The sequence below is a fragment of the Pristis pectinata genome, chromosome 2, assembly GCF_009764475.1.
Source record: "Pristis pectinata isolate sPriPec2 chromosome 2, sPriPec2.1.pri, whole genome shotgun sequence".
NCBI lineage: Eukaryota > Metazoa > Chordata > Chondrichthyes > Rhinopristiformes > Pristidae > Pristis > Pristis pectinata.
Genome location: NC_067406.1, coordinates 139145494 through 139168071, shown reverse-complemented (window position 1 = coordinate 139168071; position 22578 = coordinate 139145494). Strand labels below are relative to the sequence as shown.

Genomic DNA, 22578 nt, shown 5'->3' with positions numbered 1-22578 from the left:
CCAACTTTAGATAACTCACTCTTTCTTTCTGTCAGTGTCAGAACTGGCTATTTTTGGTATTCATCATTTTGGTTCAATTTTCCTGATTTTGTATAGTCCCATAGCCTTACGCTTAGTAATGCATTACACAAAGAAGTTTAATCTAACCTGATCTAGAACATAGAACATTACAGCACAGTACAGACCCTTCGGCCCACAATGTTGTGCCGACATTTTATCCTGTTCTAAGATCTATCTAACCTTCCCCTCCCACATAGCCCTCCATTTCTCTATCATTCATGTGGCTATCTGAGTCTCTTAAATGTCCCCAATGTATCTGCCTCCACATCTCTGCCAGCAGTGCATTCCACACACCCACCACTCTCTGTGTAAAAAACTTACCTCTGACATCCCCCCATACCTTCCTCCAATCACCTGAAAATTATGTCCCCTCGTGTTAGCCATTGTCACCCTGGGAAAAAGTGTCTGACTGTCCACTCGATCTATGCCTCTTATCATCTTGTACACCTCTATCAAGTCACGTCTCATCCTCCTCCTCTCCAAAGAGAAAAGCCCTAGCTCGCTCAACCTATCTTCATAAGACATGCTCTCTAATCCAGGCAACATCCTGGTAAATCTCCTCTGCACCCTCTCTAAAGCTTCCACATCCTTTCTACAATGAGGAGACCAGAAATGAACACATTACTCCAAGTGTGGTCTAACCAGAGTCTGATCTGCTCCTTAACTATCACGTTTGGTCATCCAGTCTCACTCTGTCACAGGTATTACTTTCTCTTTTACCTCTCCTTCCACCTTGGAGATACAAGAGACTGCAGGTGCTAAAATCTGGAACAACACATACAATGCTGAGGAACTCAGGGGGTAACGGAACATCTATGGAGGGAAATGAAGTGTTTTGACCTGAAACGTCGACTATCCACTTCCCTCCATAGACGCTGCCTGACCTGCTGTGTTCCTCCAGCTTTGTGTGTGTGTTGTTCCCTCAATCCTCTCTGCCATATAAAAGTAGCCTTTTTATTCTCTTTCGCAGTTCTGATGAAGCATCTGTGGAAAGAGAAACAATTAATGTTTCAGGACGTGAAATGTCACTTCAACTCCCCCTCCCACACTATCACTGATATGTCAGTCCTCGGCCTCCTCCACTGCTAGGAGAAGTCCAAGCGCAAACTGGAGGAGCAGCACCTCATTTTCCGTCTTGGAACCTTGCAGCCTAATGGCATGGACATTGAATTCTCCCACTTCAGGTAATCCCCACCCCCCCCACCACCACGCTTCTTCTCTTCTTCCCTTTCCTAGCCCTTTTTTCTCTCTCTCCTTACCTTTGACCCATCCCACGGTGGATCTGCTGTCCCCTCCTCCCCCGCACCTGCCCATCACTATCTCTTACCTGCATCTACCTATCACCACCCTGTGCCCACCCCGCCTCCCCTCTTTTGTCCACCTATGATATAACATAGAACAGTACAGCACAGAACAGGCCCTTCGGCCCACAATGTTGTGCGAACATAGCTAATCCCTTCTACCTACATAATGCCCATATCCCTTCAATTTCCTCTCATTCATGTGTCCATCCAAGCCTCTCTTAAAAGCCCCCAATGAATTTGCCTCCACCACCCTATCAGGCAAGGCATTCCAGGCATCCACCACTGAGTAAAAAAAAGTACCCCTGACATCTGTTCTGATCCTACCCCCTCTCACCTTAAATGTATGCCCTCTGGTATTGGATCACTCAATAATAGGAAAAAGATATTGCCTGTCCACCCTATCTATGCCCTTCCAACAGATCACCCATCAACCTCCGCTGTTCCAGAGAAAAAACTCTGCTCTGCTTTTCCCTCCTATATATTGGGCTTTGCCTTTTCCTATCTTCAGTCCTGAAGAAGGGTCCTGACCAGAAACATTGACCGCCTGCTTTTCTCCATAGATGCTGCCTGGCCTGCTGAGCTCCTCCAGCATCATCGCGTTTTTCATCTAGATTCCAGCATCTGCAGTCCTTTGTTTCTCCTGAAATGTTAACTGTTTCTCTTTCCACAGATGCTGCCTGACTCGCTGAGTTTTTCCAGTATAATGATAATAGGCTTACCATCCATTTCCTAATGGACCAACTGAAAACTGAGTGCCACAGTCAATATTTAGCAAGTGCTTGGCTCCTTCTTTGTTGACTCTTTCTCTTCCTACATTAGCTTTTCCATTTCCAATCCAGATATTTTGGAACAACATGCCTTTAGAAATTTGGTAACACATTTAGCCGCCATCACCAACTTCTTCAGATTGCAGACAAAAGTAACACACTTCAAATTAGCCAGCGGGTAAAAGTCAACATTAAACCGACCTGTGTACACATTTTGAATTATCCAAATGATTAAAACTGGGACTCGGTCAAACATTGGCCTCTGCTCACCCTTGACTTCACCAGCAAACACCTGTTTTTGATGAATCTCTTCACTCTTCCTTCCCTTATGAGTTTATTCACTGTGCAAGTTGTCTAGTGCCCTTCAAAACAACACATTTTAAACAAATTGAACGCTTACTGCCCCAGAGCAATTTTATTTGATGAAATCTCTGGTGCTGAGCTGTATCGATGCATTGATTCAGATCCCTGCTGATGGACTAAAATGGGTCATGTGAGATGCCTCTGTGTACTGGTCCATATGTTTCTTGCAGCCCACTCTGCATGAGGTCTAAATAATTTCCCACCACCCAATGAATAGACCTGTTGAATTTGGCTCCATCTATGAATACAGTATGGACGACCACAGTTTTCTGACATGCGCATGTTACATCAAGGACGTTTGAAAGACAGGTACTTGGATAGGAAAGGCGTAGAGGGATACACATCTAATGCAGGCAAATGTGCTTAGCAAAGATTGGCATCATAGTCATCCAAGAGGGGCCAGTTCTGTCCAGTACACTTCTATGATTCTGTGATTCCGTAAGTTTAGTGAGTCTATGGATATGACAGATTTGAAAACAAAGGAGAGAATGTGGAAATCATGTTGGTGTCCATCAGAAGCATCATCTAACGCACATAGCCCATCGATGCACATTCACAGAGGTAGATCTCACCAGCAAAGTTCAAACCCATTAATTCACTATTATAGAGTGCACAATTGCTGTATTACTGATATTCAAATAATCTCGTAGTTTTGCAGCAAAAATCCTTACAAAAGCAGATTTAAAGTTGCAATGATCAAACAACTTATTAAAAAATACAACAGAAATTTCCTGAGGGTCTTCTGATGCTTCCTGCTTCATGGACAATGTTTATATGTTGTGGATACTTGTGTATTTAACATAAGAACATCAGAAATTAAAACAGGAGTAGGCTATTTGGCCCCTCGTGCCCTGCTCCATCATTTAATCAGATCATGGCCGATCTTTTACCTCAGTACCACTGTCCTTCACTAACCTCATATCCCTCGGTTCTCTTGCTAACCAAAAATCTGCCAATCTGTCTTGAATGCAGCTGAGCATCCACTCGCCCTCTTGGTCAAGATTTCCAAAATTTCTCGACGTTCTGGGTGAAGACAATTCTTCTCATTTCAGTCCTGAATCGCTGCCTGTTATTTTGAGATTGTAACCCCTGGTTCCAGACACCCCAGCCAGGGGAAATATCATCCCTGCAACAAACAAGAAGCTGGAGGAACTCAGTGGGTCAGGCAGCATGGAGGGAAATGGACAGTCCATGTTTCAGATCGAGACCCTTCATTTAGTCTGGAATGAGGCCATGAGCCCATCTATATTTTGGTCCAAATCATTTATATACAGTACATAACAATGGAGGCCCCAGCACTGATCTCTGCAGAACACCACTGGTCACAGACCTCCAGTCAGAATAACACCCCTCCACCACCACCTTCTGTCGTTATGGCCAAGCCAATTTTGAATCCAATCTACCAAGTCACTGTGGATCCCATGTGCCTTAAAACTTTTGGATCAGCCTACCACGAGGGACCTTGTTGAATGCTTTCAGCAAATTTGGATACAATGCATATGGTCCCCTCACTCAAATCATCAACAGAGGCTATGAGCAGCTGGAACCCCAGCGCTGATTCCAGCAACATCGCACAAGTCACAATCTTCCAACCCAAAAATGACCCTTTTATACCTACCCTCTGTTTTCTGTCAGTTAACAAATCCTCAATCTACAACATCCATCCCACACATGATTTAGTTTTGTTCAATAATCTCTTCTGTGGCACCTTAATGAAGGCCTTCTGAAAATCAAATACATCACATCAACTGGCTGACCCTTACCTATTCTGCTTGTTACAACACCAAAAGTTATAAAAGATTTTGTTCGTGATTTCTCTTTCATTAATCCAAGTTGCTTCAAGTTCCTAGGAGTGAACATCACCAATAGCCTGTCCTGGTCCAACCACATAGACGCCACGGCCAAGAAAGCTCACCAGCGCCTCTACGTCCTCAGGAGGCTAAAGAAATCCGGCATGTCCCCATCGACCCTCACCAATTTTTAGTTGATGCACCATAGAAAGCATCCTATCCAGATGCATCACGGCTTGGCATGGCCACTGTTCTGCCTGTGACCACAAGAACCTGTAAAGTGTTGTGGACACAGCCCTGCACGTCACAGAAACCAGAGTTGTGGACACAGTCCAGCATGTCACAGAAACCAACCTCCCCTCCATGGACTCTGTCTACACTTCTTGCTGCCTTGGTGAAGCAGCCAGCATAATCAAAGACCCCACCCACCCAGGACATTCTCTCTTCTCTCTTCTCCCCTCTCCCATTGGCAGAAGATACAAAAGCATGTACCACCAGGCTCAAGGACAGCTTCTATCCTGTTGTTATAAGACTATTGAATGGTTCCCTGGTATGATAAGATGGACTCTTGACCTCACAGTCTACCTCGTTATGACCTTGCGCCTTATTGTCTATCTGCACTGCACTTTCTCTGCAGTTGTTACACTTTATTCTGCATTGTTATTATCTTATCTTGTACTCCCTTGATGCACTGCATAATGAATTGATCTGTATGAATGGTATGCAAGACAAACTTTTCATTGTACCACAGTACAAGTGGCAATAATAAACCAATTCCAATTCCATTGTAGATTTGGTCTAATATTATTCTGAACAAGGTAGAAGTGTATAAAATAATGAGGGGCAAGATAGGGTGAATGCACACAGTCTTTTCCTGGGAAAGGGAACCAAAAACTAGAGAGCGTAGGTTGAAGGTGAAAGATTTAAAAGAGACCTGAGGGGCAACTTCTGAGGGTAGTGTGCATGTGGAGTGACCTGTCAGAGGAAGTAGTCGAGGCAGGTATGATAACAACATTTAAAAGACACGGACAGGTATATGGATAGGAAAGGTTTAGAGGGATATGGGCCAAATACAGCCAAATGGAAACAGTTTAGGTGGGCATGGATGAGTTGGGTGGAAGGGCTGTATTACTCTATGACTCTAAGGTTGTCTCTCAATCCCACAGTTCTTACCCAGACCAACACCTCATATTGAAGTATAATATGGGCCAAATTTTCAAACTTTACTGGGGCGTTTAAGTGTTCAATGTTACTGATATTTGCCTCTGTACCCTCAAGCTCAAATACTTTTGGCCACTAGGTTTTGGAATGGTTCACTTTGGGACACAGTACCTCTGAGACCCAAGTGAGCAGGTAAAATTCAAGGATAAGAGTGAATTGAAGTGGGTGAATTTAATGCCAAATCATGCATAGAAAATGAAATAAAGAGTGGGAAAGGAAGTTTGAAAAAGAAAAATACAATAAAAGGAAGAAAAATACTATAAAAGGAAGAAAAATACTGAAATGTTTAATGTTTTAAAGAACTACCTTCTTCTATAATAGTTCAAAATATAAAGGAATGAGAGGTTTGTGTATACACGGGTTTTTATTAACACCAGTGTCAGCAGAGTACTTATCCAAGAAACAACCCATCCTGTGTACTGTTGCAAGTACATGGCCAAAAGATTTCAAACAGTCCAGAATGCATAGATAAATGAACCTACTGTCAACATCTATAGAGTTATATAATTTGCAAAATTCTATTTTGCTTTATTAATTGGCCTTGGGTCATTGGCTTCATTTCATTTGCCGGCAAGAACTACCTACCAACAAATCCAATCCCCCACAGAACAACCTTTTCGTTCCACCCTGCATTCTGAAAAATAGTTGGTCCAATTTCTTAATATGAAAGATTTAACATCATTGAACTTATTGAAGTAAAAGTAATTAATTACAGTAATAATTAATTGCAGGGAATTGAATCAGGCAGCATCAGAATCTCATTCTGCTTGTGTTTTATAGTGCCATGCATAAATATATAGCGATAAGTAGGAGCATTTTAATTTATAGTTTATTTGTTGGAAATATCACCAGTTGTCAGAAACTATAGAGGATTCTGCTGTTTGTTTATATCTGGGTGTATCTCAGAGAGGGGCAGACAAATCATTCTTCCCTTTGAATTCAAAAGCATCGCAACCTGGTCTCACATTTACAAGAATTTATGGGTTGTGAACATTATTAATTGTAAAACCAAATTTTTCAGATCAAGTACAGCACTTGTCATCACAGGAGGTTAATCATCAACTGTTGTAACTCAGTGACTTTTACTGTGCATTGGGTGGTGCCGTACAGGAGGTGAGAACTGCTATCTCACAGCTCCAGTGCCTTAGGTTTGACACTGACCTCAGGTGCCGTCTGTGTGGAATTTGCACATTCTCCCTGTGACTGCATGAGTTTCCCTCGGGTTCTCTGGTTTCCTGTTACATCGCACAAGCATGTGGGTTGGTAGGTTAATTGGCTGCTATAAATTGGTATTGGTTTATTATTGTCACTTGTACCGGAGGTACAGTGAAAAACTTGTATTGCATACCAATCGTACAGGTCAATTCATTACACAGTGCAATTACATTGAGTTAGTACAGAGTGCATTGAGGTAGTACAGGTAAAAACAATAACAGTACAGAGTAAAGTGACACAGCTACCGGGAAGTGCAGTGCAGGTAGACAATAAGGTGCAAGGTCACAACAAGGTAGATTGTGAGGTCAAGAGTCCATCTCATCGTATAAAGGAACCGTTCAATAGTCTTATCATAGTGGGATAGAAGCTGTCCTTGAGCCTGGTGGTACGTGCCCTCAGGCTCCTGCATCTTCTGCCTGATGGGAGAGGAGAGAAGAGAGAATGACCCGGGTGGGTGGGGTCTTCGATTATGCTGGCTGCTTCACCAAGGCAGCGAGAGGTAAAGACAGAGTCCATGAAGGGGAGGCTGGTTTCCGTGACGCACTGGGCTGTGTCCACAACTCTCTGCAGTTTCTTGCGGTCCTGGGCAGAGCAGTTACCATACCAAGCTGTGATGTATCCAGATAGGATGCTTTCTATGGTGCATCGATAAAGGTTGGTGAGTGTCAAAGGGGACATGCCAAATTTCTTTAGCCTCTCGAGGAAGTAGAGGCGCTGGTCTTGGCCTTTTCATCTACGTTATTGGACCAGGACAGGCTGCTGGTGACATTCAAGGAACTCGAAGCTCTCAACCTCTCTACATCAACACCATTGATGTAGACAGGTGCATGTACACCGCCCCCTTTCCTGAAGTCAATGACCAGCTCTTGTTTTGCTGACATTGAGGGAAAGGTTGTTGTCATGACACCATATCACTCAGCTCTTTATTTCCTTCCTGTACCCCATCTCATCATTATTTAAGATACGGCCTACTACGGTGGTAACATCTGCAAACTTGTAGATGGAGTTAGAGCAGAATCTGGCCACACGGTCATGAGTGTATAGGGAGTAGAGTAGAGGACTGAGGAAGAATGGGAGGGAGTTGATGGGAATGTGAGTGACTGAGTTACAGGGAATGTGGGCGATAGGGTTGAAGGAATTGCTCTGAGAGCTGGCATCGACTTGATGTGCCAAATTGTTTTATGTCATGAGGCAATATCCACAGCAGCACTTAACCTAAAGACTCTTGCAAATTTCTATAGATGTACACTGGAGAGAATTCTGACTGGTTGCATCACCACCTGGTATGGAGGCTCCAATGTGCAGGATCACAAGAGGCTGCAGAGGGCTGTAGACTCAGCCAGCTCCATCATGGGCACAACGATCCCCACCATCGAGGACATCTTCAAGAGGCGGTGCCTCAAGAAGGCGGCATCCATCATTAAAGACCCTCACCACCAGGGACATGCCCTCTGCATGTTACTACCATCGGGGAGAAGGTACAGGAGCCTGAAGACCCACACTCAATGATTTAGGAGCAGCTTCTTCCCATCCACCATCAGATTTCTGAACGGTCCAGGAACCAATGAACACTACCCCGTTGTTCCTCTTTTGCACAATTTATTTATTTTTGTAACTTATAGTAATTTCTGTCTTTATGTCTTGCACTGTACTGCTGCCGCAAAACAATAAATTTCATGACATAACTCAGTGATAATAAACCTGATTCTGATTCTAACTTTGAAGCGTAGAAATCTACAGCACAGCAGCAGGTTAAACAGCCCATCGTGTCTGACCCGTCATTCTCAAAGCCCCACTCTCATAGGTCACAATTATTTAGATGTGACAAGGTTTCTGCCTCTACCATCCTTTTGAGGTCATGAGATGCACACCCCAGCACTCTTGGGCTGGAAAAAACATCCTCAAAAGCCTACTAATCCTTAGTGATCACATCCATTGAAAAGGTACTATTGATCTGACTTTTAATTTGATTTGAACGCTTAGAGTGAAATCACTTGAATGTCTTGCAGATAAATATCTGATTCAGCCAACTACTTTCAACACCAAGTTTTTAAGCAATTGCTCTTAGCGGAGGTGTCAAATGAAAGGAAGTTAATCCTCAAATGATGAACAATTCTGGAGACTGCTAGTTTACAGTTACACATCTTGTTATAACATGCACTAGATTGTAAATAAGTGAATGTTATCTTTTTTAATCTCAGATTTTTCTTTTGCAATTAACATTTTAAAGTAATTGGGACATTTCCAAATTGGTCCTTTCCTGAGTGATAAAGTTTAGCTAACGTTCTGATTTTACTTCAGGACGTGAAGTTGCTGTACGGACTTGTCGGAGAATTTGCAGTGGAATGCTTCATTTTCACGCAGGACTTGATTGAAATGATCTGGCATTTGCAATTTGTAAGCTCTTCTTCCTGCTAAATTACCTCATGTGCTTATTAAGGTTATGCAACACTTATGCAACCAGACAACCTTGACCCACTGCAATTTGCCTACCGCTGAGAAGGTGTCCACCATTGACCTATCTCCCTGACCCTGCAGTCATCCCTGGACCATCTGGACATTAAAGACACTTATGTTAGACTATTGATTATTGACTACAGGTCCACCTTCAATACTATAATTCCAAGCAAACTCAATCACCAAACCCCGAGACCTGGGACTCAACACTATAATTGCAACTGGATCCTTCACCTCCTGACCAACAGACAGCAATCAGTGAGGATAGGCAGCAAAACCTCCACCACGATTATTCTCAACACTGGTGCCCCTCAAGGCTGCATCCTCAGCCCTCTACTCTACTCCCTGTATACTCATGACTGCATGGCCAGATTCTGCTCGAACTCCATCTACAAGTTGACAGATGATACCTCCATAGTGGGCCATATCTCAAATAACGATGAGATGGAGTACAGGAAGGAGATAGCTTAGTGACATGGTGTCATGACAACAACCTTTCCCTCAATGTCAGCAAAACAAAAGAGCTGGTCATTGACTTCAGGAAGGAGGGTGGTGCACAGGCTCCTGTCTACATCAGCGGTGCTGAGGTCGAGAGGGCTGAGAGCTTCAAGCTTCTTGGAGTGAACATCACCAATAGCCTGTCCTGGTCCAACCACTGAGACGGCATGGCCAAGAAAGCTCACCAGTGCCTCTACTACCTCAAGAGGCTAAAGAAATTTGGCATGTCCCCTTTGACCCTCACCAACTTTTATAGATGCATCATAGAAAGCATCCTATCTGGATGCATCACAGCTTGGTATGGCAACTGCTCTGCCTGTGACCGCAAGAAACTGCAGAGAGTTGTGGACACAGCTCAGCACATCACGGAAATCAGCCTTCCCTCCATGGACTCCGTCTACACTTCTCGCTGCCTCGGTAAAGCAGCCAACTTACTCAAAGACCCCACCTACCCCGGACATTCTCCCTTCTCCCCCCTCCCATAAGGCAGAAGATACAAAAGCCTGAAAGCACATACCACCAGGCTCAAGGACAGTTTCTACCCTGCTGTTATAAGACTATTGAATGGTTCCCTAGTATGATAAGTTGGACTCTTGACCTCACAATCTACTTCGTTATGACCTTGCACCTTATTGTCTGCCTGCAATGCACTTTCTCTGCAACTGTAACACTTTATTCTGCATTCTGTTATTGTTTTCCCTTGAACTACCTCAATGTACTGTTGTAATGAAGTGATCCGTCTGGATGGCACGCCAACCAATGTTCTTCACTTTACCTCGGTACATGTGACAATGATAAACCAATTCCGATTTCAACCTGCCATTTCTGGTGTCCTCTAGCAACATTTTCATAACATTCCTCCGCATCTTCTCTTTGTCTGTCACGTTCTCTTTGGGGTGAATAAACATCCCTGAAGACATTTATTCTTTTATGCAACAATTAGAAAGGAATGACAGTGTTTGTGAGGCAGAGCAGAGTTTGTTCAAGGAAAGAAGTTTTGTGCCAGGTCAGTTTGAGGAATCAGTGAACACTGAGCTGAAGCAACAATCTGCTGGAGGAACTCAGTGGGTCGAGCAGCATCTGTAGGAGGAAAGGAACTGTTGAAGTTTTGGGTCGAAATGTTGTTTTTTGCTCCAGCTTCCAGCATCTGCAGTCTCTTGTGCCAACACTGAGCTGAGTTTCATGACTGCCATTATTCAACAAATTTCCCAAACCTCCTTATGATATAGGAGGCTATTCAGCCCATCAGTCCCATTCCCCCATTTGTTCCCTAGTAACATTTTCTCTCACCTGTTCATCAATTCTACCCATTCATAAGGAAACTCGCCAGCGTGTTTACTTTCTTAGGAGGTTAAGGAGGTTCGGCTTGTCACCGAACACTCTAACAAACTTCTACAGATGTTCAGTTGGAAGTATCCTGACTGGTTGCAGCATGGTCTGGTACGGCAATTTAAATGCGCAGGAATGTAAGAAGCTGCAGAGAGTAGTGGACTCTGCCCAATACACCACAGGCACATCCCTCCCCACCATCAGTCGTATCTACAGGAGGTGCTGCCTCAAGAAGGCAATATCTATCATCATAGATCCCCATCATCTGGGCCACGCCATCTTCTCACAGCTACCATCGGCAGGAGGTACAGAAGCCTGAAGTCTGAAGCAACAGAAGGTGCAGTCACCAGCAGAGAGGGATTTAAGTCTGAGGATGATCGAGGAGCTAGAACTAGAGGAATCAGTTCTAAAAATGGACGTGGCATCGGAATTGGTTTATTATTGTCACATGTACTGAGATACAGTGAAAAGCTTTTGTTTGTGTGCCATCCAGACAGATCATTCCACATATAATTACATCGAGGTAGTAGAAAGGAAAACAGGATGCAGAATATGTGTTGCAGTTACAGAGAAAGTGCAGTGCAGGTGGGAGAAGGTACCATAACAAGTGAGAGGAGACATGAGATGTATTAACGTACCTGTAAAATGCATACACCACGGACATGTTCCCCAAAACTCCTGTGGTACCGATCACAAAAATACAGCTGGCAATGATGTAGTGAACATAGTCTGGAATGTCGACCTCATTGACTGGCTGTAGTGGAGATTCCGTTGCTACAGTCTGCAAGAAAATCAAATCAAAGCAAAGTCATATACAGGCCCTTCAGCCCGTCGAAGCCATGCTGAACATCAAGCACCTACTTACACTACCTATTTTTATCTCCCCACGTCCCCATCAACCCTGCTCCCACTCTACTACTCACCCACACACGAGGGGCAGTTTGCACAGGGAAATTAACCTAACAAAATAAAAATCAGATTCTTTCCAAATGTACAATAATTTAATAAACAAAACATTTCACCCACCAGGAAAAACACTCACTGTGATAGAACCTGTTTGGACACATGTTCGAACAGAATCATTGCTCTGTCAGAGGTTGTCAGCTGTGACAATTCAAGGCTGCTCTGAGGTAAATGCTTGGGAAGCTCACTTGTTTTGAAGATGGAATGTAAATTTTACTTCTACCATGAAGGTGACTGTTGTGAGGCACTGTGTGGGATGGTTGGCCAGAGAGGTTGGTAATTTTGATATAGGGACATTGTATAGCAGATGGTCCCTTATCTTCTCGAGCTTGTCCCAGAATCCACCTGTTGATCTTTCCCGAGGCCCACAAAACTTTTGGCTAGGAAATGCTATCAGTCTGAGAGTGAGTCAGCCTGTCGAAGAGGTTCCTTACTTCATTCTTAAAGATGTGGCTCCTTTAGGTATAATTCTATTGTACTGTGAAGTGTAATTCACTGTACTTCTACAGATGTACAGCGGAACGCATTCTGACTGGTTGCATCATGGCCTGATATGGAAACTTCAATGCACAGGAATGCAAGAGGCTAAAGAGATTGGTGGGACTCAGCCAGTTCCATCACAGGTACAGCTCACCCCACCGTCAAGAACCTGTCTAAATGCCTCTGTTGTGTTTGCTGTTCCAGGCACCCCCCACCCTCTGTGTAAAAGCACTTACCACTCATCTCTCGTCAACATTCTCCCTCTCACCTTAAAGCTATGCCCTCCAGTATTTGACATTTCCACCTTGGGATAAAGACCCTGACTATCTATCCTATTTACACCTCTCAATTCTTCCCCTCCACCATCAGATTTCTGAACGGTCCATGAACACTACCTCATTGTCCCTTTATTTTGCACTATTTTTGTAATTTTATATCTTTGCACTATACTGTTGCCACAATTCAACAAATTTCACGTCATACAAGTCAGCAATAAGAAACCTGATTCTGACAATAAATCCGATACTGATCAGGTCCCCCCTTGGCCTCCAACACTCTAGAGAAAACAGTCCAAGTTTGCCCAACCTCTCCTTATAGCTGATATTCTCTAATCCAGACAACATTCTGGTCAACCTCTTCTGCACCCTCTACAAAACCTCCACACCCTTCCTGTGATGTGGTGACAAGAACTGCGCACATTACCCCAAATGTGGCCTAACCAAAGTTTTATACAGCTGCAACATGACTTCCCGACTTTGATAATCAACATCCTGAATGAAGGCAAGTACGCCACATGCCTTCCTTACTGCCCTATCTACTTGTGCCTCTTTCAGCTATGGATTTGCCCCCAAGATCCCTTCATACATCAATGTTCCTAAGGGTATACTTTCCTCTCACACTTGACTTCCCAAAGTGCAACACCTCACACACGTCTGGATTAAACTCCATCTGCCATTTCTCTGCCAACATTTCCAACTGCTCTATATCCTACTGAATCCTTCCTCACTACCCACCTCTGCCAATCTTTGTGTCATCTTCAAAGTTAGTAATCAGCCCACCGATGTTTTCATCCAAATCATTTATATATGTCACAATCAACAGAGATCCCAGCATTCCAGTAAGAATAACATCCCTCTACCACTACCCTCGTCTTCTATGGCCAAGCCAATTTTGGTTCCAATCTACCAAGTCTCCATGGATCCCATGTGCCTTAATCTTCTAGATCAGCCTGCCATGAGGCATCTTGTCAAAAGGTCTATGTATACACTTCCCTACCTCATCAACCATCTTCATCACCTCCGCAAAGAAACTCAATCAAGTTCGTAAGACCTGACCCTCACAAAGCCATGCTGACTGCCCCTAATATGTCCATATTTATCCAGATGCGAGTAGAACCTATCCCTAAGAATCTTCTCTAATAATTTCCCTACTACTGACGTAGGGCTCACCAATCTATAATTTCTTAGATTGTCTCTATTCCCCTTCTTGAACAGGGGAACAAGATTGACTATTCTCCATCCTCTGGGATCTTGCCTGTGACTAAAGAGGATACAAATACTTCTGCGAAGGCTCCAGCAATCTCCTCTTTTGCCGCTCTCAATAACCTCGGGAGAGATCCAATCAGTCCCTGTGGACATCCACCTGTAATGTTTTTCAAGAGCCCCAATAACTCCTCGATATCAACATGCCCTAAAATATCAGAATACCCCTCCCTGATCTCACTATCTTCCATATCCTTCTCTTTGGTGAATATCGATGCAAAGTACTTGTTTAATGCCTCACCCACGCTCTCACTCCAGGAATAAATCCCCTCTTTTGTCTTGAGTGGTCCTACCCTCTCCCTTCTAACCCTCAAACTTGGGAGCAATTGCCCTTTTGGTTAGGAAGATTAAGTCAACTTGAATACCCAGTTTATCACTTACATTGGAGTATGATCTGTCAATAGGCTCAAACACAAGCACACCTCTTTCCATTCTGTTTGAATAACTTATGTCAAACCCTCTAATGCCTCATCTTGCCTGCTAACCACCTCAAATCACATGCATCAATGGCTGAGAGACTGGAATGTGTCTCATCTTGTTGCTTGTCTCAGGCTCAGTACTCTTGGCATCGTTTGAGTCCTTGACATAAACTCAGCCAAGTATGTTAGTTGCAGGCATGTCTTCACCCGGACCGCCTCTTTGTGCTCAATGCCTCCCATCCCCCCAAGCACTCTCTTCGATGGTCTGTGGAGAGGCTTAACAATAATGGAATGCATGGCTTGTGGTCACATCTACTGTTCAAAGTTTTAATTGGGAGAAGTTAACCAGACCAAAAAATACAACAGGCAGCCCTGCATCTATCAGAGCTCTGCTCATGCATGCCGTCGTCTGACTCTCCTGCAGGTTCTTTGCTTCAAGACTGTTTCCTGAGGCTTCTGATTGTTGTGTTAGTTCCTTCTTATTAAGGAAGGATTGCAGCTGTGACTGCCGCCTCAAGTTGTTTGAGTGTCCAACCATTCCATGTCCGCTCACGTGCCTGACTGAGCTAAGTAGGACCACTCAAGGACAAAGGAGGGAATTGATCCCTAGAGCCAGAGGAAGTGAACGAAGCACTAAATGAGTCCTTTGCATTGATATTCACCAAAGAGAAGGACATGGAGAAAAGCGAGATCAGGGAGGGGTCTGCTGATGTCCCAGGGCACGTTGATATCAAGGAGGTGGTGTGGGGGCTCTTGAAGAACATTAATGTGGATAAGTCCCCAGGGACCAATGGGATCTATCCCAGGGTTATTGAGAGAGGTGAGATTAATGGGGCCTTGACAAGAGATATCTTTGTATCCTCTTTAGTGATAGCTAAACATACTCAAAGAGCTGAGGAATCCCAGAAAGCGTTGTACTCCAGCATCGTCTGTTTGGCTCCTCACCTCCTTTACTGCCTCGACTATTGTCGGGTGTCTCTTCATGAAGCAGACATCATTTTTGTTCATTCATCTTTTGTTGCTTCTCTCTGCCTCTGCTCATCAGGGCTCTCAGTTCCTGCTCCTGGTCTAACTTAGTCTCTCCCAGTGTTTCCCCTGCCCCAAAAACAATACATCATCCACTGTGGTCTTTGCCTCAATGAGACATGACAGTTAAGGGATAGGAAAGGTTTAGAGGGATATGGGCCAAACACAGGTAAATGGGATGAGGGTAGATGGGCATCTTGGTCGGCATGGATGAGTTGGGCTGAAGGGCCTGTTTCTGTGCTGTATTACTCTATTACTATTCCCTTCAAAGGCAGTCATTGCTGAAATCCTTATCAATTTGTGCCAACTTTAATTTTCCACCGTCTTTCGATGGTATCTAATGAATGGTGTGTTGGAACATGCCAACTATGAGCTTTCCTTATCAGGTTCCACATGCCATAACACATTCTTTACATTGAGCACACTGAAAATATTTCGTTCTGATCTGGAGAAAAAGCAACTGCTATTATCTTCTCAGAACAGCTGCTTCTCATCAGAGCTCCATTCAAGGCTCAGTTCTATTCAAAGTCTCAGCTTTCCGTTTGCTTTTTCAACAGGTGCTGATCTAGATACTCAGGGGAAGCAGGAGAGTCTACTGAGATGACTGTCTCTGCCCTAGTCAGTCTTTGCCACCTAGGTTTCCCATTGAGCTTCACTGGATCATAGCTTGGTGGGTGTACCATCTGCTGTTTCATCTTGGACCAGGTGGTACTTGTCTAATCGTCTTCCTGTTCTGTAAGAGACAATGGTGGACTGTGGAACTGAACAGATTTCTTGCATTGAATCAATCTTTGTCATCCTTCCATGGTATATCTTTATCAGTTCTGTCTTCTGGACACATTGCATCCAAGTATGGGAGTGACGTCTTTCTACTGTACCAGGTTCTTGTTCACCACCCTCCAAGACCACCTCCTCACAGGCTTCAGGTTGTACATCAATAGCACATGACCTTGAGATTGCTGACTACTTTTAGGAGGTCATTACACATTGCTCCAGAGCCAAGATGGAATATCACTGGCTATCCTTGCACCAATATCTTGCCGTAGGCACGTCACATGGGTGTGCTCCTTTCACAAAATTGGCCTCGTTTGACAACACATACACTGTTTACAACTGATGCTCTTACCCTGATACCATCTCTGTTCCATTATGGTGAATCTGACCCATTCCATGGACTTCTGATGTCCACTGTTTGCAGAAATGATTTCCCAATCCACATTCTTTCCATTATTCAGACCATTTCTTTTTCAGCCGCTTCTATTACACAACACCTGTCTCACCACACGTACTTCCTTGGCCAGCATTTCTAGCCTGGTTTTGGATGGCTCTGTAGCTTTGCATGGCTTTTCCAGAGTTAACTCTGCCTCAGGTATTGCCATTTCTTCAGGCTGAGCTCCTGGATTCATGGAGTCATAGAATCATACAGCAGGGAATCAGGCCCTTTGGTGCAACTGGTCCATGCCAACCAAGATGCCCACCTAAGCTAATCCCATCTGCCCACATTTTGCCCATATCCCTCTAAACATTTCCTATCCATGTACCTGGCCCAATCACATAGACGCCATGGCCAAGAAAGCTCACCAGCACCTCTACTTCATCAGGAGGCTAAGGAAATTTGGTATGTCCCCTTTGACACTCACCAACTTTTATCGATACACCATAGAAAGCATCCTATCTGGATGCATCACAGCTTGGTACGGCAACTGCTCTGCCCAGGACCGCAAAAAACTGCAGAGTTGTGGACAGCCCAGCGCATCACAGACACCAGCCTCCCCTCCTTGGACTCTATTGTCTTTACCTCTCGCTGCCCTGGTGAACAGCCAGCATAATCAAAGACCCCACCCACCCAAGTCATTCTCTCTTCTCTCCTATCAGGCAGAAGATACGGAAGCCTGAGGGCACATACCACCAGGCTCAAGGACAGCTTCTATTCCACTGTGATAAGACTATTGAAAGGTTCCCTCATATGATGAGATGGACTTGACCTCACGATCTACCTTGTTGTGACCTTGCACCTTATTGTCTACCTGCAATGCACTTCTTCTGTAGATGTGACACTTTACTCTGTACTGTTACTGTTTTTACCTGTACTACCTCAATGCACTCTGTACTAACTCAATGTAACTGCACTGTGTAATGAATTGACCAGTATGATCGGTATGCAAGACAAGTTTTTCACTGTACAGTACCTCGGTACAAATGACAAGAATAAACCAATACCTGTCCAAGTGCCTTTTGAATGTTTTTGTTATATCTGCCTCAACCACTTCCTCTGGCGGCTCATTCCATATACTCACCACCGTTTGTGTGGAAAGTTGCCCCTCAGGTTCCTATTAAATAATCAACAAATCAGTTGATTTCTGCTGGGCGTTTCCAAATCCCAATTACCTGTTGATATTCTCAGCTCTGTTTGGATAATATCACAGGATTCTCCCCGTTGCTGTTTGTGTTGAAAGAACCAGGAGAGGCCAACTTGCAATAGGCAGTTTGCAATGTTCCTGTTTTTCATCTATTGCATTTTCACGTTGAGGACTTTAAGGCATGTTGCAATTTCCTCCTTTTGTGACCAATGAGATGCGGTAGCATTTTCACCTGGAGCAACACTTTGCTGGAGGAACTCAAGTGGGTGGAACAGCATCTATGGGGGAAAGGAATTGTCGATGTTTCGGGCAGGGTTTTGGACAGTTCCTTCCCCTAGCAGATGCTGCTTAACCTCTTGAGTTCCTCCAGCAGACAGTTTGTTGCTCCAGATTCCAGTCTCCTGTGTCAACATTTTGATCTGTTTTGGTTCCTCTGCCAATTGGCAGCTCAATATACAGAGTGACCGCTTCTGTTTTCTCTCCGTTCTTTCGTCTGGACATCAAATGACTCAAGAGTCTTCATTTGTTCCCTCTCAGACTCTTGCACAGACACTCAGTATACAGTATGTCTACGTGATCTCAGTTAAGAAGGATGCCTCTGGAATTCCATGTTCTAATTAAGACATGGCATGTAAATTCATAGTTTCATTTAGTGACACCACATCTCAGCATCACTGTGTAATGTGCTGGAAATTGGTAAACATTCAATAAATTATTCATTCAGGGGATTATCTTGCCAATCAGCATTCTTCCTCTCACTCTCTTCCAAGAAGACGGCCCCTGGAACTTGAGCCACCAAACACTCTTTGAAACAAAGAACATTAGTCCTTAAAAGGGCTACAGCATTTACTGTCCACAGACCAATATTACATATGATGCAGATATTACAAAGTGATGGGTTTCTTCAAACATAGTCTGAACAAAGATAGGGCCATGATTTAAGGTCACATTTGAAAGATGCCTCTTAAAATTCAGCACTCCCTCAGAACTGAGACTAAGATGCAAGCCTGATTTATGTGCACCAGTCAGCTACAATGCCACTTAAGCCAAACAGCCTGAAATGTACTAGAGCCCACGAACAAGCTGAAACAAGAAATGCAATAGCTGCTGCTGAACAGATATGACTCCAAGCATACAAAGTGAAGAGGACAATGAATTCATTGTGGTATTTAATCCCCAGAGGAATTTCTGCTCTCCTCCCCTCCTTCACACTTGCATTTTACTTAGCAAAGGGACTCATTTTGATTCTGTGACTACATTAAGTGGATTGTGGGGTTGAAATTCATCCTAAGAATAAGCAGACAGGACCTCTGTTTAACATCTTTTCTGAAGGTCAGTGCCTTCAACAGTGTTGCACTCTTTCTCTATTGAACTGGCATATCAGTCACTGGCCCAAGCTTTGCCTGCGAGGTAGAACTCTCCCTGAGTCAGATGGTTGTAGACTGAACTCCCATTAGAGGAAGTCAAGGCTCGCTGGCAACGCAGAGCAGCACTGAGGGACGTGCTACACAAGTGGGATCATTTATCCAAAGTATCATCCAGCTTCTCAGCTCGGTATAGACAGACCCTTTGTAAAAAGAGAAGGGGTGTTAACCTTGTCCTGGCCAATTTTTTTTTGAAAAGATATCTTTATTAGTCACACGTACATTGTAACACACAGTGAAATGCATCTTTTGTGTAGAGTGTTCTGGAGGCAGCCCGCAAGTTGTTGCCACACTTCTGGTGCCAACAACTTCCTAACTCGTACGTCCTTGGAATGTGGGAGGAAACCGGAGCACCCAGCGGAAACCCACGCAGACACAGGGAGAACATACAAACACCTTACAAACAGTAGCTGGAATTGAACCCCGGTCGCTGGCGCTGTAATAGCATCACGCTAACCACTGAACATCGAGCAGTGGGGCAGTAAGTAGCTAGGTTGGATTTGTTCTGCCTCTACAGACAATACACTATCTGCTTGTCACGTTATTATTTCTGGGAGCTTGCTGTGCACACATTGGCTGCCATATTTCAAGCAGTATAATAGAACGAGAAAGAACTGGGAGGAGGCCATTCAGCCCATCAGGTCAGTTCCAATGAGCCCATGGCCGATCTTTCACTGGATCACCACTTTCCAGCACTAACCTCATTTCCCTTGATTACCTTAAGATCCAAAAATCTATCAATCTCCTTCCTTGAATATACTAAGCAGTGGAGTCTGACTGAAGTATATAAAATGATGAGAAGCATAGATTGGGGAGATAGCCAGTCTTTTACCATGGGTGGAAATGTCAAATACTAGGGAGCATAGCTTTAAGGTGAGAGGGGGAAAGTCTGAAGGAGTTGAGGCAGGGCAAGTTTTTTTTAGACACAGAATAATAGGTGCCTGGAACATGCTGGCAGGGGAGGAGGTAGAAGCAAAACGAATAGCAACATTTAATAGGCATTTAGACAGATGCTGAACAGACAGGAAATAGAGGAAGACAGACCACGTGCAGGCAGATGGGATTAATTAGATTGGCATCATGGTCGGTGCAGACATTGTGGGCTGAAGGGCCTGTTCCTGTGCTGTACTGTTCTATGTCTTGCACCATTCCTTAGCAACTACGTTTTACTTTATTTGACATCCCGAGACTTTGAAGGGTGTTATGTAAATGCACTTAGGAGATAACCGTTGACCTTACTGAGTGGAACAGACTCTAAGAGTGTGAACGTCTGATGCCTCACCCAACTAGTTATTTTCTCCTGAGAATAAAAAAACCTCTCTGCTTGTTTGAATAACCGAAAAATTCCCTGTTCTAAACGGTTTTGCAAATGTTAAGCCGATGAAGCCAAGGCTACGTGGTGAAGAAGAGCCAATGCATTTACGTTAAAAAAAAGTTTCATAGTTTATATTTTGCTTGGCAGAGGAGCAAAAAATGTGGAAGAGCTGATGTTATTCACCTCTTGCTAACAGAACACACAATCTTCAGCATACATTGATGTGTTTGGAAGTCAATGTTTAAATTTTAGTTAATCCAAGTTTTCCTTGAACACAGTGATCTACAGAGGCAATATAAAGGGATTATACATTACTTCATTATCAATCTTAGATTATGCTCTTTTTTTAAACCTGTATCCTAACTTTCTGCAGTAATACTCCAATAATCTGGCATCTTCAGGACTTTGGTAGCACAGATTTTCTAGACTATTATTGATATTACTATCCAAATATACTTTTATTTCCCTTTCTTTTACATGTTACAGAGCAGTATAATTAATTTTCCAGTTTTAAAGGGAACAGGACTCTGGTCCACAGCTTCAGCCTCAACTTGCCTGTGCTCGTGACCCCTGATGCTCCCGACCCAAACCCTGGCTCCATCCACACATCCAACCCCAGCCCCTGGATCCCCGGTCCCCGCTGCACACCCCACTTGCACTCTGGATGCCTAGCTCCCCATCCGGACTAACGAGTGAACCAGATACAGGACCAGCAGCATTTTCAGAACATTCTGATACCGGCTAATCGGAGTTCCATTGCATTCCACTTCCAACATTCCCCAAACCTTTTTGATGGGGGAGCATTTCCCTAGTATCACATCCAGTTCCCTCCACTATCCCGGGAAGGAAGAGAAAACTACCCCAGGGAAACATCTCCAATGTACCTTAGAACATTCAGTCCCTCTGACTATGGAGCACAGGAGGATGAGGGGAGATCTGTATAGAAGTATACAAAATTATGAGGGGTATAGATAGGGTGAATGCATGCAGGCTTTTTCCCCTCAGGTTGGGTGAGACTAGAACTAGGGTGAAAGGTGAAATATTTAAGGGGAATCTGAGGGGGAACTTCTTCACTCAGAGGGTGGTGCGAGTGTGGAACGAGCTGCCAGCGGAAGTGGTGGATCCGGGTTCAATTGTAACATTTAAGAGAGGTTTGGATAGGTACATGGATGGAAGGGGTTTGGAGGGATATGGTCTGGGTGCAGGTAGGTGGGACTAGGCAGAAGATTAGGCGGCATGGACTCAATGGGCCGAAGGGCTTGTTTCTGTGCTGTAGTGTTCTATGACTATGTTAAGCATGGCTCTTTGGTCAGATGGACGTGGGCTTGTCTCTCTTCAAGGACCTGAACATAAAGATCTAGGCTGATGCTTCAGGGCAGTGATGAGTGAAAGACCCACTGAGAAGTGACACTTCTAGTGTGAAGCATTAAAACCAAGCCCCACTTGAGTGGTTGTGAATGATTCCATGGCATTGAAGGACAAGGGGTATGGCAACTTCCTAGTAAACATCACTTACTGTATGGTTGTAATGTGTTAGCTGCATGATAGCAGTGACTACACTTTTGAAGTTCAGGTAAAATTTGGCTGTAAATTTTGATGTAAAATACGTTGTGGTGTTGTGTTACCAAGACAAACACAGAGAGGCAACACTTTGTTCATTCAGTCTCCCTGTCAATTGTTTTGAACCAAAGTCAGGTTACTCACCTGCGATCTGGCCAACTTCTCCTCATTTTCCATTATTCAGCCTTCTCCCCAGCCAGCATCTCACAATCCTCTGCTGTACGTGAATGGAATGTGCCAAGTAAAGCAGGAATTATCTACAGCTTTTTAAACAAATCACTGCCCCCATTAGCACAAAAAATAGCAGCAGACTTATATTTGCGGGCATCCCAGCAAGAAAGGAGACGGCACAGGGAAACGCTCACAAATTACAATAAAGAATCAGTGTAACTACCCCTAAAAAAAATCCTACTATTGGGGGATGTGCAGTTCTCTGGCCTATTTATTGCCAGCTTGTCAGAATTATTGACCATAAGCATTCAGTTG

At 44.0% G+C, this 22578-nt stretch overlaps 1 protein-coding gene across 1 annotated transcript in view; it reads right to left on the bottom strand.

Annotated features, from left to right (window-relative positions):
• Nucleotides 1-22269, bottom strand: part of opn4xb (opsin 4xb) — a 55602-nt gene extending 33333 nt beyond the window's left edge. Inside the window, exons 1-2 of the mRNA XM_052041051.1 lie at nucleotides 22237-22269; nucleotides 11643-11785 (exon numbers count right to left, since the gene is read on the bottom strand). Coding sequence (XP_051897011.1) covers nucleotides 11643-11785; nucleotides 22237-22269 — 176 coding nt within the window. The remainder of the gene's footprint in view (nucleotides 1-11642; nucleotides 11786-22236) is intronic.
• Nucleotides 22270-22578: the final 309 nt, after the last annotated feature.